We start from the raw sequence: 13,273 nt of genomic DNA on the forward strand, positions 1-13,273 counted from the left end.
CCTTGTTTTTAAGGCATCTTCTTCATCTTCTGATCTTTCCATCATAAAAAAATAACCACAATTATATAACCCACACAGAACCAGAATGTTACCTTCATCCTCTGGCTACTACTAAATCTAGTATTAGAGAAACTGTAGTATTAGAACTACCAAACAGTCCTTAGAGGACACATACTAAAGTACTATTGTGTCCTCTTCACCATGATTTCCTACACAATTTTCAACCTAGGATTCACTTCCAAGCTGTTTCATGTCATAGACCTTGGATGCATCAGAACATTTCCACAACAGAGCTCTTGAAAAGAGAAAGTGACCTGTGAAGAGTTCAGGACTGCATCACTCCCTTCAAGAGAGAAGGGCAATCAATAACCTCATTGTTTTCTGTTTTAATTATCTCCAAGCTAACTTCACAACTTCACTTTCTCTCACCAATATCCCCACACAGCGTACAAAGCTGAAAATTAAAAAAGAAGTTTGTGAACACACTTTTCTATACATTGCAAGAAGATGCAAGAATAAACATCAGACAAGCATAACACCACGTCCTACTGGAAGCTACAGATATTTTATCAATATATTCAAAAACATAGAGTAAAATTCTTGAAAACACCTCTGTTCTCAAGTTAGTTCTCAAGTTCACTTATTGAGATTCCATTTTATAAAGAGCAGCTTTATTTCATCCAGTTCCAGTACAAGTAACAGTGCCAGATACTGTTTACAACACTGAAATAACTTAATGTACAAAAAAAAAAATTCCATTATTTTCTACCTTTTACTAGTGTAGTTGGAGCAAAATCTCATCTCTAAAGCCCTAGTCAAACAGCCTTACAGTTTCTTGTAATATAAGAAATTATATATATATATTATATAATTAGGATATATATATGATATATATTATATAATTAGGATATATAATTAGGCAAAGATATAGGATAAAGGAAGTCAGAAGAGGGGAACTGCCATTAGAACTAGGATTTTTTAAGGTCAAAAATGGTTATACTTGGCATCTAACAGAAAAATTAGACGTTCATATGAGCAATATAGAAGTTTTTCCAAGTAAAGCCCACAACATACCTAAGCACATGCACTTTCATTTTCACTAAAAACCTGTCAAATTGCTTTTATTACATAACTCTAGGCTTCTGCACTTTGCTGTTCTATTCACAGGTTTTAGACAAGAATGATAAAATATTAAGCTTTAAAATATTCAAATGAATCATCACAAACCAGTTTAATGCAATTTATCTTTAGAATACCACAAAAATCTTATTTTAAAGGAAAAAAAGAACTAAATTAATCACCTCTGAGATTAAATAGATCAGCTTTTACCCCCCTCCACTCCCCCCCCTTTTTTTTTAATCGTTAATACTGAAATTACAGAGTAAGACAGAATTATCAGTAACTTACTTCCAGCTCAAGGTCTGATAAATTAATTTCCTCTGAAATCTAAAACCAAAAGATAATTATGTTACTAAGTCTTATTTTACATTTGTGTTTCAAAGTAATAATGTTCAAATAAAGCCTGCTTTAGTTCCTCTGTAGAAATATTTTTAAGTTAAGAGTGTAATTCGCTTATACCAAGACCTGTAGGCCAGTTGCCAAGTTGTGAAGGCATTTGGAACGTTTTGTACAGCTATTCATGTATCTTCTCACAAGCAAACATTCTGCACTCATGATTACTGAATATAGATGCAGCAATGTAACCTTACTCCAGTTTCAAAATGCTCTAGTATCTGAGTTTGGATAACCTTTTTTTTTTCCCTGAGATAATAATTGTACATCTGGATTCCAAAGCTAAATAGGCTAATAAGTAAGTTTGGGAAGGAGATCCACTAGAAACAGTTTTAAAACATGGTGTCAACAATGAACAAAACAATTAATAGCTCAATAGATTTGAGGAAGTTGTTTGTAAAACGCATCTCCAATGCTTATAGAGCACTACAGCAACTACAAGAGTAGGCTTATGTATGCGAGACAATTCTTAGCTATACTTACATATGTTGACACTGCAGGCAGAAGTTACGGCTCATAAAGCAGAGTTCGACAATCATATAGATTACCAGGCTTTCTCAACATTCAGAGATAAGTCAAGCGTAGTTTTTGTTACAGTTAGCCCAGGTCAGGTTATCTTTCTTCTTCCCTGTAACTCCCCTAATTCAATATAGCCAAAAAAAATCATTTTTAGAAGACAAATTCAGAAACTGACCCTGTACATGGCTCCAGTTCCAAACTTTCATTTTCTTCATTCTTTAACAATTCTTCTATCTGTTCCCTGGAAAAAAAAAAAAAAAAAACCAACAGATTAAATAGATGATTTGCCCCTATAGCTATTGTTTTCTTTTTGCTGAGATGTTTACAGCTCTCCCCAAAAGAAAACACTTAAACATAAAAAAACATTCAATTTACAAACATGTCACTATGTTTATGTTATGTCAACATGTTTATGTTTTAGTTTCAACAACATCGAAGAAAGCATTAAACTGTCACTTTAGTGGGGGGATGTCTTGTTTTTCACCTAAGACCATTAAGTGTTGCTAGGCAGATACAGATTTAGTAGAAGTATTAGCTAAGTGTTTCTTCCCCTAACTCTGTTCCGTTTTACAAAGGAGGAGATTGCCATCAGATAAAAAACACCCAAACCAAAATTCTACACCTCTTTATGTTGAAGGCCAACTAAAGGGTTTGGGTTTCTTTTGCTAAACAAAAGAAACTTATAATGGATTTCTCTCTGTATTTTCTAATTTGTCTTTCCTTTCACAGAATATTTTATCATAAACAGTAGGAAACTAAATATTTTAAGAGTTATGGTTTATTGTAATATCACCATATGCATAATAAAGTTTCATTTTATATTAGAAAATTTTACTTACACTACTTTCTCAATGAATTTTTTCTGATCTTCAGGAATTGTGACAGGACATTTTGTGGTATTGGGAGAAATATAGGAGAGAGATCCTGCACCATTGGCCTGAGAACGTTTTTCATCATACTGTTCCCTTAGCTGTCTTTCTTCTTCCTGATTTAAATACGGAATTCCTAAAAAAAAAAAAAAAAAGACAATTAAAAACTCATAATAATTACAACTAGGTTAAGGATGTAGATTTAGGAAAGAGTTATTACTAACCAAGAATCTGCCAATGTTACCCCCCTGAAAGCTCAAAACACATTCTGCTCTTTCAGTCACCCATTCTAGATCCCATTCTCTATTTATGGGTATAAAAGCTTTCTTCAACCACATGTGAGATTAGCTGGTACTGTTGGATTCTTAAGATCTGTATGCCTCATCCACACAAAGCATAAGCCTGAGAACCCACAGAGCTGTAGATCATGATCACAGGAACACTTGGCACTTCTCTTCCTTGATATTTGCAATGCTTTGATGATAAACTGCAGTAGCACCTATTACAAAGCACTGATACCTTTTCTAAAAATGTTACTTAAAAGGCCTTACAATTGTTCCATTACCCTGTAATGTAATTTATTACTCATCTATTTATGTTTAGTCAGCAAAGAAAAATAACCTACTAAGCACTTATTTAAATAGGAATTCTATTCAGTTGAACTCAATATAATTAATTTTTGAAAAGGGAGTAACTATCAGCATAATTATAGAACCAGATATGAATAATTTGGAATTATACCCAGAATTTAATAATTTAGAATTACTGTTACAGAACTCACTCTGTGATAAGAGAATACTGTGAACAGCTGCCTTTTTTTCTTTTTGCGTAAAATGAAGAAATTAATAAAATGAATAAATTTTGCAGATACAGAAAGAAAAAAAACTCACCGTTGCGAAAAACTTTATTAAAATCAAATCCTTGGTTTGCTAAAAAATCTATACTTGAACTCTGTAACAAAAGAAAATAACTTTACAATTGGCAAGAGTATCAATGGCTTACAAAGATCAACTATTTTTAAGTTACTTAAGTTTTTAAGAAATTATAGTAAGTTCTGGATCATGAGCAACTAAGTTTGTGAACCTAAAGAAGCCAAAGCAAATTTAAACTGTGTTACTTTTGTTATGCACTTTCAGCTTCTATAGGGTATCTCAAAATCAGCTGTGTCTCCCAAAGCTATTCTGACACATGGGTCAACCTTAAACAATTTAGGGTTTCAATGCTATATATGCGCACAAGATACATCAACAACAAAAAAGCCAGTGAAAACACTAGTTTCAACTTTACTTATTGTGTGAATTTTCATTGGCTTTGTTTTCTGAATCAAGACAACCAAGTTCAAAACTGGACAACTTTTTAAGGCAATGACTCAAAGAATACATACTGAAGTTTTAGCAATGAGAAGCCTGGTTTCTCTACTGCCCGAGATACTATCCGATAGAGTCCTACCATAGACAGTCCAAAATTTCTTCTTGCACTGTTCAGTGTCATTAAATCTAGAGCAGTTATCCACAGTTTCATTTTAAATAACTGGTTAAGGAGCACTTATGCTCTTTTATTAAAGTCTAAAAATCAAAACAAACATCCAGGGGATACACAGAAGATCACACAGGAATTAACCTGTCCAAGCACAAAACTTAGCCAAATGAAGGAGGAAAACACAGTACAGAGAAACACAGTACAGATACAATGAAAACAAACAAAAAGGAATGAAATTACTAGCAGTGAGTCTCAAATCCCAGAAAAAAAAAAAATCCATCTAAGATAAGCAGTATGTTTGGCTTTTACAGTAATAACACTGCATAATAATACATAATACATAGAGAATTAAATGGCATTGTTATTGCTAACTGAATAAGGAGGCTTTGTTTAGCTCTTTTTTTGTTTGAACAGAAAAGTTGTAGTAGAAGACAACCTCATTTCTCCAAATCAAAATGAACTAAGAGACCATACTTCTTTGTCTAGCCATTCAGGCCAAAAAGGTAACAACCCGATAAACTTAATCCAAGCACAGAGCTCACTAAAGGCTTTTTAGGTATCTATCTTTTATTACAATTTTCCTCACAAAATACATACATCACCATCTCCTAGGGAAAAACAGATGTAACAAACAAAAAGCTCTGTTGCTGCAGCAAGTTGGAGTAGAAAGTTTCAGTAATTCAGCTAAATGCAACATTTAAGGAGACCATATTCTAGATTTTCCTTTCGTTTCCTCAAATACTGATCTCAAACTGTAATTTCTGCATTAGTTTATGATTTATTTTTTACTTACAAAGTAAGAATAGGTACACTAAAGGGATAAAGACGAAAAACCGAATTACATAGAAAAAGAGTGAAAAATATGGTTCAGTAGAAAAAATCTGAAACCAGGAAAATCACAGAATCACAGAATCACAGAATTTTCTAGGTTGGAAGAGACCTCAAGGTCATCGAGTCCAACCTCCAACCTAACGCTAACAGCCCTCCACTAAACCATATCCCTAAGCTCTAATAGTTTGGAAAGCAATGAAAACGAGATAAGCAATTGAGAATAAAGAATAAAAAAGGAAAGAGCAAGGAAACAGGAAGTCAGACAAGGGGAAAAAAATAGAATCATCTTGCCAGGTTTGAAACACTGTCTCCAATTCCAGAAACAATAGGGAATACAATGTAACATGTAATGAGACTTAAGTGAAGTCACAGGTATTCCCTTGAAGCTCATTTGGGAGGATTTTTCTTAACTGATGCTTTTATTTCTTCTTTAAGAATACAACACCAAACACAGAAACTTATCTGTCTTTAAAACTGTCAAAAGAACCAACCACTTCTCCCTCTACAATGATTTAGTATTTTCAGGAAAACCTCTCCTTGGAAGCCTCCTGCAGGTATATCTTCCCCAAGAAAATTCAGATCATTTTTCTACTAACCTGACAGACAAACTTGACATCTGGTGAACTTCTGTTAAAGGGTTTTGGAAAAATATAGAAATTAAATGACTTCATTATATACCTGTGAAAAAGATGAGTTGCATGTCAATACATCTTATCTATATTTATAAATTTCTCAACGAGCAAAGCAAGGAATAAGAAAATTACATACTTCTCTTCAGTGTGGTCATATTTAAAAGTGCAAAGGCCAAACTGAAAGAGCAAAAAATCCATGGAATGCTGGAAAGGAAAGGAAAACTTTGCATGAGAATAAAAGCTGTACACATTTAAAAATAACTGGGGTGCACCCAGAGTAGGTATTTCTCTTCATTTCAAATTTAAACAGATCTGGATCTTCATAACCAACATTTGCTCTGTTGGTAATTTTGAAGTAAATTCATCAGATCTTAACTAGTTTTCAATCCCATTTACCTAGGGATCATCACACTACTGCCTAAAGATGACTTGTAGAATGCATTTTTATTCCCTAAACACACAAGAACTAATGGAAATCCTGTATTTCTCTACCTGTTGCTCACACACAAGAATAAGATGGTGTACCAAAAGCAGCTGTCAGTTCACCTTCTTACATTCACTTACACTCCAAGTAGTGTGTCAAGAGGCTATGAGGGATGCTGGCTGCATATTGTTTTCAAATATGTATGATAATACTTTTAATATCCTTCTAATACATGTGGCTAACAGTGATAGAAGTATGAGACAGATACTTATCATCCTGTCCTCTATTTCACAAGTGTTGAATCAGTATTGGAAATGTTTTGAACACTGCTGTAGGTGTATAGGAAAATAAACAAGCATCCTGGTTGCACTGTCTCATTCTTCCTAAGGGCCAAATAGCCCTTTTAAACACAATGAACACATAGAATTATTCAATTCAGTCGTGGGGGGGGATTGGGCAGTCACAGGATATACAACACTAATCTTCTAATCTCTGAGCATAAAGATCAAAAATATCAATAATCATGTTAATTCACTGGCTGGCAAAAGAGAAATTTTAAGAAGATTATAACAAAATTTCAGGTTAGGCTCAGATACACCAGACTGTTTGTGCCTGCAGAGCCTAAATCATCAGCTACCCTGAAGCTCTGAAAGTCTTGAGTGGCTCTAGCACATTTTGGGCTTCCAGCCCATGGCAACTCTTGCAGGTACATAAACAGTAGCCAGAAGCTCTGTTACAACAAGCAAACTAGGAGCCCCATTTACATTAACTATCTGCCTGGTCTCCAAACTGGGCGGAGCCACAGAAGTCTTTGAATTATTTGATCCAAAATTATGCATAAAGAACCCCAGGTACCTGCATAATGATGCTCACGCATGTTCACCTTTTGGACTTTGTCTGCCTTTACAAACACATGCCAGAGGGAAGGCTGGTAGACTGCAGATCTCCTGTGGTCTTAACATAGCTTTTCCTGTCTCCAAGTTGTCTCTAAAATATTATACGTAAGAACGTACCATTGCATAAAAAACAATAAATAAATAAACTAACATTAAGTTCACCTGGCCTTTCTCATATGGAGCCAGAGGAATAGCAGGTGGCATCCACTAGCTTACTGGATGCTCTTCAGAAACCAGTCTCCATTAGTGTCTTCTTCTGGGTCACTTTTTGTCTTTTTTTGTTTGTTTTCAAGCTATAGCCTCTTCCTTAGTTTTTGCCATTTGTTGTTCTAGTTTCTCAATGGCTACCCCTAATAGAGAGGAACAATAGGAACACTAACCAGCAGTTCCCTCATGCTGCAATGCCTCTTAACAAAATAATAGTAAGCAGTGTTTATTGACTCCCTGCAGCTCAAGAAACAGCATGTGCTAAAACACTTAGCACTCCTCTTTTCTGATCCCTCTCCTATAGGGGGTAAGGGGAAGAGGAAAGGAAAAACAACCGATAACATCACAGTTTTGACCATTAGATGCTCACACGCTACATGTTATCTCCCATGATCATTTGGCTGTTTTTCAAGACTCTTTTGACTTCTTTTAGCACCTCTTCTCTCCCCTCTCCTCCCATCCTGCTCCTGCAGAGAGGCAGACATGGTGACAACTTGCATTTCAGTTTGCTTAGCAACAGTTCCTGCTTCAGGGGAGGTAGTTCAGGAAGGACCTTTGTCCTGATGTAGTTTCTCTGTCACTGAATTTCTCTTACCTAGTCCCATTTCAAACTGATTAACACCCTCAACATCCTTTGATAGCAGGCGCTACATATCCACTATCTCTTATACAAAGAATCATGCCCCTTTGTTCTGACCACAACTCCCACCAGTTTTATGCAACACTCCCTAATTCTTGTGTTAGCAAGAACAATGAAACAAGCAATCCTTATCTGCTCTACTTAACTTAATTGTACAGACCTCTATCATTGTCTCCATTCTGAACTAAGTAACTTTTTTCCAGCATTTTCATTTTAGTCATGGTAAAAAAACTTTACCTTTTTAAGTTTCTGATACCTTTCTTCTGGAGTGTCAAAGCCATTGGTTAATGCACTAACAGAAGGCCCATCGCTGATCCCTGAAAAAGCAGAATGTATTTGGCTTTGGGTAAGCTTTTCAAAATTAGCCACAACTAAGCAATGTCACAACTGGTAAGTTAAAAAAAAATGTTTTTGCTTAAAACACATGTTAAGAGTATTTTAGTTAAGAACAAATTTCCACTGTGTAAAAACATACATCTTCAACAGAGAAGATACCCAATGTAATAGTACTGTTCTAGCAGTAAAGCCTTGCTGCAGAAGTCTGGTTCCTATCCAACGAGATACTAACATGAAAACATCTTCTACCAGTAACGTAACATTGATGTTACAACACAATGGAGGATCAAAGTCAAACTACAAAACGTTTAGAGTGCAGAGTAGAGATTCATTGAATGACTTGGCCACCTTAAGCAATACAAAATACTAACTGTATTTCCATAATCACCACAGCTACTGAAACCATTTTAAAATCATATTTACTTCTCATGGTTGCCTAAAGACTACATCCCAAAGCTAAAACTGGTCTCTTACTGGTCTCTTTCCCTGTCCAAAGGCTTGCAGGATCTCCCTTATTTATCCCAACCTCTTGTTTTCATGAGGCACAAAAATCTCTACTTATTTCCTGAGGTTTATTTGACAGCGGCAGCTGAGAATCAATTAACGTGGTCAAAAATTACTGTGGGGAGAGAGTAGAACTGTGGGCATGACACGTTCCTTTTCTTGACCAAAACCATGCTATGATACATAGAATAAATGTTTTTTTCGCTTTCCAGTAGCCTTTGCTTCAGCTACTTCAAGCCAACACTTGGATATACCACACAGCAAACTCACGCACCTGGCACTGCACAGATACTGCCAGAACACGCGACTGTACCTGAAAACTCCCCATCAATGGCCAGGAAGTCCGCTTCTTCGATGGCTTCACAGACTTTGCTCAGGTTATCCTTAAAATCTGCGGGAAAAAGTCAAATCACGCCTGAGCCGCCCGCGGCCCACGTCCGCCCGCCGCCCCTCAGGGCTGGCCCTGCGGGGCGAGGGGCGGCGCGGGGCCGCCCCCTGCCGAGAGCCTGAGGCCAAAGGAAGGGGAACTGGGAAGCCGGGACAACAGGGGAGCCCTCAACCGCGAGGTGCGAGACAAGCAGGGACTGCCGCTCACTCACTGCTTCTGATCACCTCCATCCCTCGCCCGCACTAGCCCGCCTGGCCAGGCCCGGCCCGGCACCAGCCGCAACCGCCGCCGCCGCCGAGCGCTTCCGGAGAGCGGCCCGCCCCGCCTGGCCCACCCCTCAGGAGGCGGGCGGCCGACGCCATCTTCTGGGGGCAGGCACCGCGCTTCATGTGGGGTGTACTCCAGCGCCCTGCTGCGGTGTGTAAGGGGGGGGAGATAGCCCCGGTTGCCGCTACAGAGTCCTAAAATATTTTATTTTTTTTTTAAAGAGCATTTTTAGTTACTTTATTTTTGTGGGGGAGAGGTGTTTCGAACTGTCACGGGTGTGGAGAAATATGTCCTTTGAAAAAGGTGAAGCAGTTAACACAACATAGATGGAAGCGATGCAAAGTTGGTAAGATGTTGAAATGCTAACACTGGTTATGGATTCACCTTGGTGATGGAGCAGGGGTGTGTGAAAGTGCTGCAGATGAAACATTTGTCATCCCACTGCATAAAACCAACACTTCTGCAGATCACTGTAGATCATTGTAAAGCTCAATGCACAGCAAAATACCCCCACACCTCTACTATGGAAGGAAATTCTGAAATAAGGCCTGGTACAAGAGCAGGAAACTAAACTCATGAGGAAGAATAGTATGAAACCCAAGGGGTCCAGTTCACACAGCAAATGAAAGCTCTTTTCCAGCATTCCAGCAGAATGAAAACAAATGGGAAATTCCTAACGAATTGGGAGATAATTTCTGCATAGAGTGGATGATATGGAAGTATGCAGGACTGGGCAGCAAAAAAGGAGAACTTTTAAATATTCTTCAAGATGAGGCTTTGCCTCTTCACTGCTAGCAATTTATTCTACATGTGCCCACAGCAAATCATCTATATGATTAAATGGTGCAAAGCAAGACATTAGTTGAAATAGTAGTAGAGATTCTTCTATTTTGCAGTAAATTGGCTGAAGCATGACACTTGAATCTTGCTCCCATATTTTTTTTTAAGAAATGCTCCTGCTGCTTCTTGTTAAAGAGCTTAAACAAAAGACTCAGAGGTAGCAGCGGTGTTCAACTAATGGGTAGCGAGCAAATCAGATTTTGAGATGCCGAGCAACCTGCTCACAACCCCCGTGGTCAGTGTTGAATGTGTTCAGCTTGAACGTGTGTAGTGCCATTGCAGCCCCCGTGGTCAGTGGTTGCAGAGCCTGTGCTAAGGGAGAAAATAGCCCCAGGCTAGCAGTGTTTGGCCCAAGGAGAAGAGGCGCTAGGCCCAGCTGCAGAATTGGGCCAAGGGCAGCACAGCTGCAAGCCAAGGCTTTGAGACAGAAGGGCTGTGCTTCTGAGAAGGCAGAGCCTCAAGGGCAGCTCTGTGGTGGAATGGAGTCGGGTCTCCAGGGAGGGAACACCAACTGATTTTCAAGAGCAACCTAGTTTTCCCAATGCATGGGCCACAATTGTAGTAATATTTGCTTGGTGACATAAACCATGTGTGTTAGAGAATGAAATTTGTTTGCATCATCTCCTGGGCTCAGCTACTTGATATACGCAACAAATCGAGAATTAGTAGTAACCAATGTACCTGTAATCAAAGTTGAACTTTAGATATAATATAGAAAAAATGCAAATGTTATTTCAAGGGAAAAGCAAACTGCAAGGTAACTTTGCTTGAAGTTTGAACCTCTCTTCGAGGTTCATAAGTCACTTAAATTTAGTAGGATAGATCTTGTGTTTTCTAAACAGTTTTCTAGAATGCAGTGTGGTTTTCACTAGTTGCTACCTGTTTTCATTTAGTTGTAAAATTATGATAATCTGTATTACAGAATTACAAAAAGTGGTGGAATGTTACATTACTAATAGGTAGCGTAAATCTTTGTACTTATTCTGGAAACAAAATGATCTGCATAGAGCAGTACTATGTGTGAAATAATATTAGAGATAACCTGAAAGTAAGTATAATGCTGTGACCCTTCCTAGCTCAGAGAGATCACTGGCTAATAGTTTTATTCATACTTAAAGCAAATTGTGTTTTCTCTCCTCTTTTCTCTCCCTTCAACTCACATGCATACAATTTATAGAATCATAGAATCATAGAATATCCTGAGTTGGAAGGGACCCTTAAGGATCATCAAGTCCAACTCTTGACACCGCACAGGTCTACCCAAAAGTTCAGACCATGTGCCTAAGTGCACAGTCCAATCTCTTCTTAAATTCAGACAGGCTCGGTGCAGTGACCACTTCCCTGGGGAGCCTGTTCCAGTGTGCAACCACCCTCTCTGTGAAGAAACCCCTCCTGACGTCCAGACTAAATTTATTAAGGAAAAAAAGAAAAAAGAAAAAAAAAGAAAAAAAAAAGAAAGAAACAAAAAAAAAGAAAAAAAAAAAAAAAAAAAAGAAAGAAACACAAAGTTTGATGGCTGTTTTAGAAATTTAACGTTTTTCCCCAAGTGGCTGAGCAATCCAGGAAGTCTGTTTCAGTTACAAAACAAAGCTAAATAAACTGCAAATAAAAACGTCAGATGCTGTAATAAAGTGTGGTTACTTAATATTAAGTATTATGTATTACAAGCAAGAGAGATTTCCTGCTTCAAACGTAGGTATTATTATTGTGTATTTAAAAGGAAAATGTGAAACTGTTAACTATCCTTTGGGGCTTTAGCTATTAAAAAAAAAAAAAAAAAAAAAAAAAAAAAAAACCAAACACACACACACACAAAACAAAACAAAAAAACAGTTTCTTCTTAACTTGGAGGAGAAAAATGAACTCATATAGCAGGACTAAAACAGCACAGTTATACGTAGGATTGACTCCTCTGCAGGTGACAGTAGCTACAAAAATATTCATGTAGTGATATATGTGGCGTAATAATCTGTACTACAAGTTAATCCAATTTTACCTTGGATATAGTATTGTATGCTCTGGTTTTAAGAATGCAGCATCTTGGCAATGTGCCACCTATATATGGTAAAAAGCATATTATTATTTTTTTTACATTAAAGCAGAATACCCTGCTTAATTAGGGTTTTGTGAAGTCTGGCAATTATTCATCACAAGTACTTTCTATCTAATTTATAGTAATTTGAACTACTGTTTGATTCTACACGTCTTTTCTCATTGCTGGTCTAATGTCCAGTTAATCCTCTCATATTTACTTTTGGATATTTTTTAAACAAAAAGTTTGTCCCAAGCTACAGAACTAAAGTTCAAATAGAAGAGAGTCATTTGTCTTCCTTTGTTTTTATGAGAAGGTCTGCTCTGGAGAAAAATCAAATTCTGTATGACCATGTTTACAGCCTAGGCGGCTCATTCTTTGATCCACTTTTGGAATATTCTCCTCTTAACTGTTTTCCTATAACAAGTTTATTGCAATGAAAAGGAAATGCTATTAGGTGTTAAAAAGAATTTATAATTCTTATGATATTTATTCAAGTTTTAATATCAATTATTGTGTAATTGTCCTTAATGTTTCAGAGGCATACATCTTCACTTCTGTTTAGCTTCAGAAGATAACATATTTACCTAATGAAATAAGTGCCTACCTGATTTTTTTTTTCCATGTATACATTAGTAACTGCACTTATAAAAACATAGCTTGTAATCTTAGTTCCTCAAAACTCCCATTTTTTAATGACACAGGAAAAGCTTGGCTGCTTTCCAAATGACTGGGTAGTCTTGAGAGAGAGCAGGGCAAACAGCTAATTACAATGTTACAGGATGAGGGGGAATGGGCTTAAGTTGCGCCAGGGGAGTTTTAGGTTGGATCTTAGGAAGAACTTCTTTACCGAAAGGGTTGTTAGACATTGGAACAGGCTGCCCAGGGAAGTGGTGG

At 37.2% G+C, this 13,273-nt stretch overlaps 1 protein-coding gene across 2 annotated transcripts in view; it reads right to left on the minus strand.

Moving 5' to 3' along the window:
• Positions 1-9,530, minus strand: part of PARN (poly(A)-specific ribonuclease) — a 67,523-nt gene extending 57,993 nt beyond the window's left edge. For both annotated transcript variants that reach the window (XM_082772417.1, XM_082772418.1), the window contains exons 1-9: positions 9,449-9,530; positions 9,163-9,240; positions 8,247-8,326; positions 5,979-6,046; positions 5,807-5,888; positions 3,791-3,851; positions 2,871-3,036; positions 2,207-2,272; positions 1,408-1,446 (exon numbers count right to left, since the gene is read on the minus strand). In XM_082772417.1, coding sequence (XP_082628543.1) covers positions 1,408-1,446; positions 2,207-2,272; positions 2,871-3,036; positions 3,791-3,851; positions 5,807-5,888; positions 5,979-6,046; positions 8,247-8,326; positions 9,163-9,240; positions 9,449-9,467 — 659 coding nt within the window. In that variant the 5' untranslated portion in view covers positions 9,468-9,530. The remainder of the gene's footprint in view (positions 1-1,407; positions 1,447-2,206; positions 2,273-2,870; positions 3,037-3,790; positions 3,852-5,806; positions 5,889-5,978; positions 6,047-8,246; positions 8,327-9,162; positions 9,241-9,448) is intronic.
• Positions 9,531-13,273: the final 3,743 nt, after the last annotated feature.

Source organism: Aythya marila (genome assembly GCF_965140915.1).
Source record: "Aythya marila genome assembly, chromosome: 15".
Lineage (NCBI taxonomy): Eukaryota > Metazoa > Chordata > Aves > Anseriformes > Anatidae > Aythya > Aythya marila.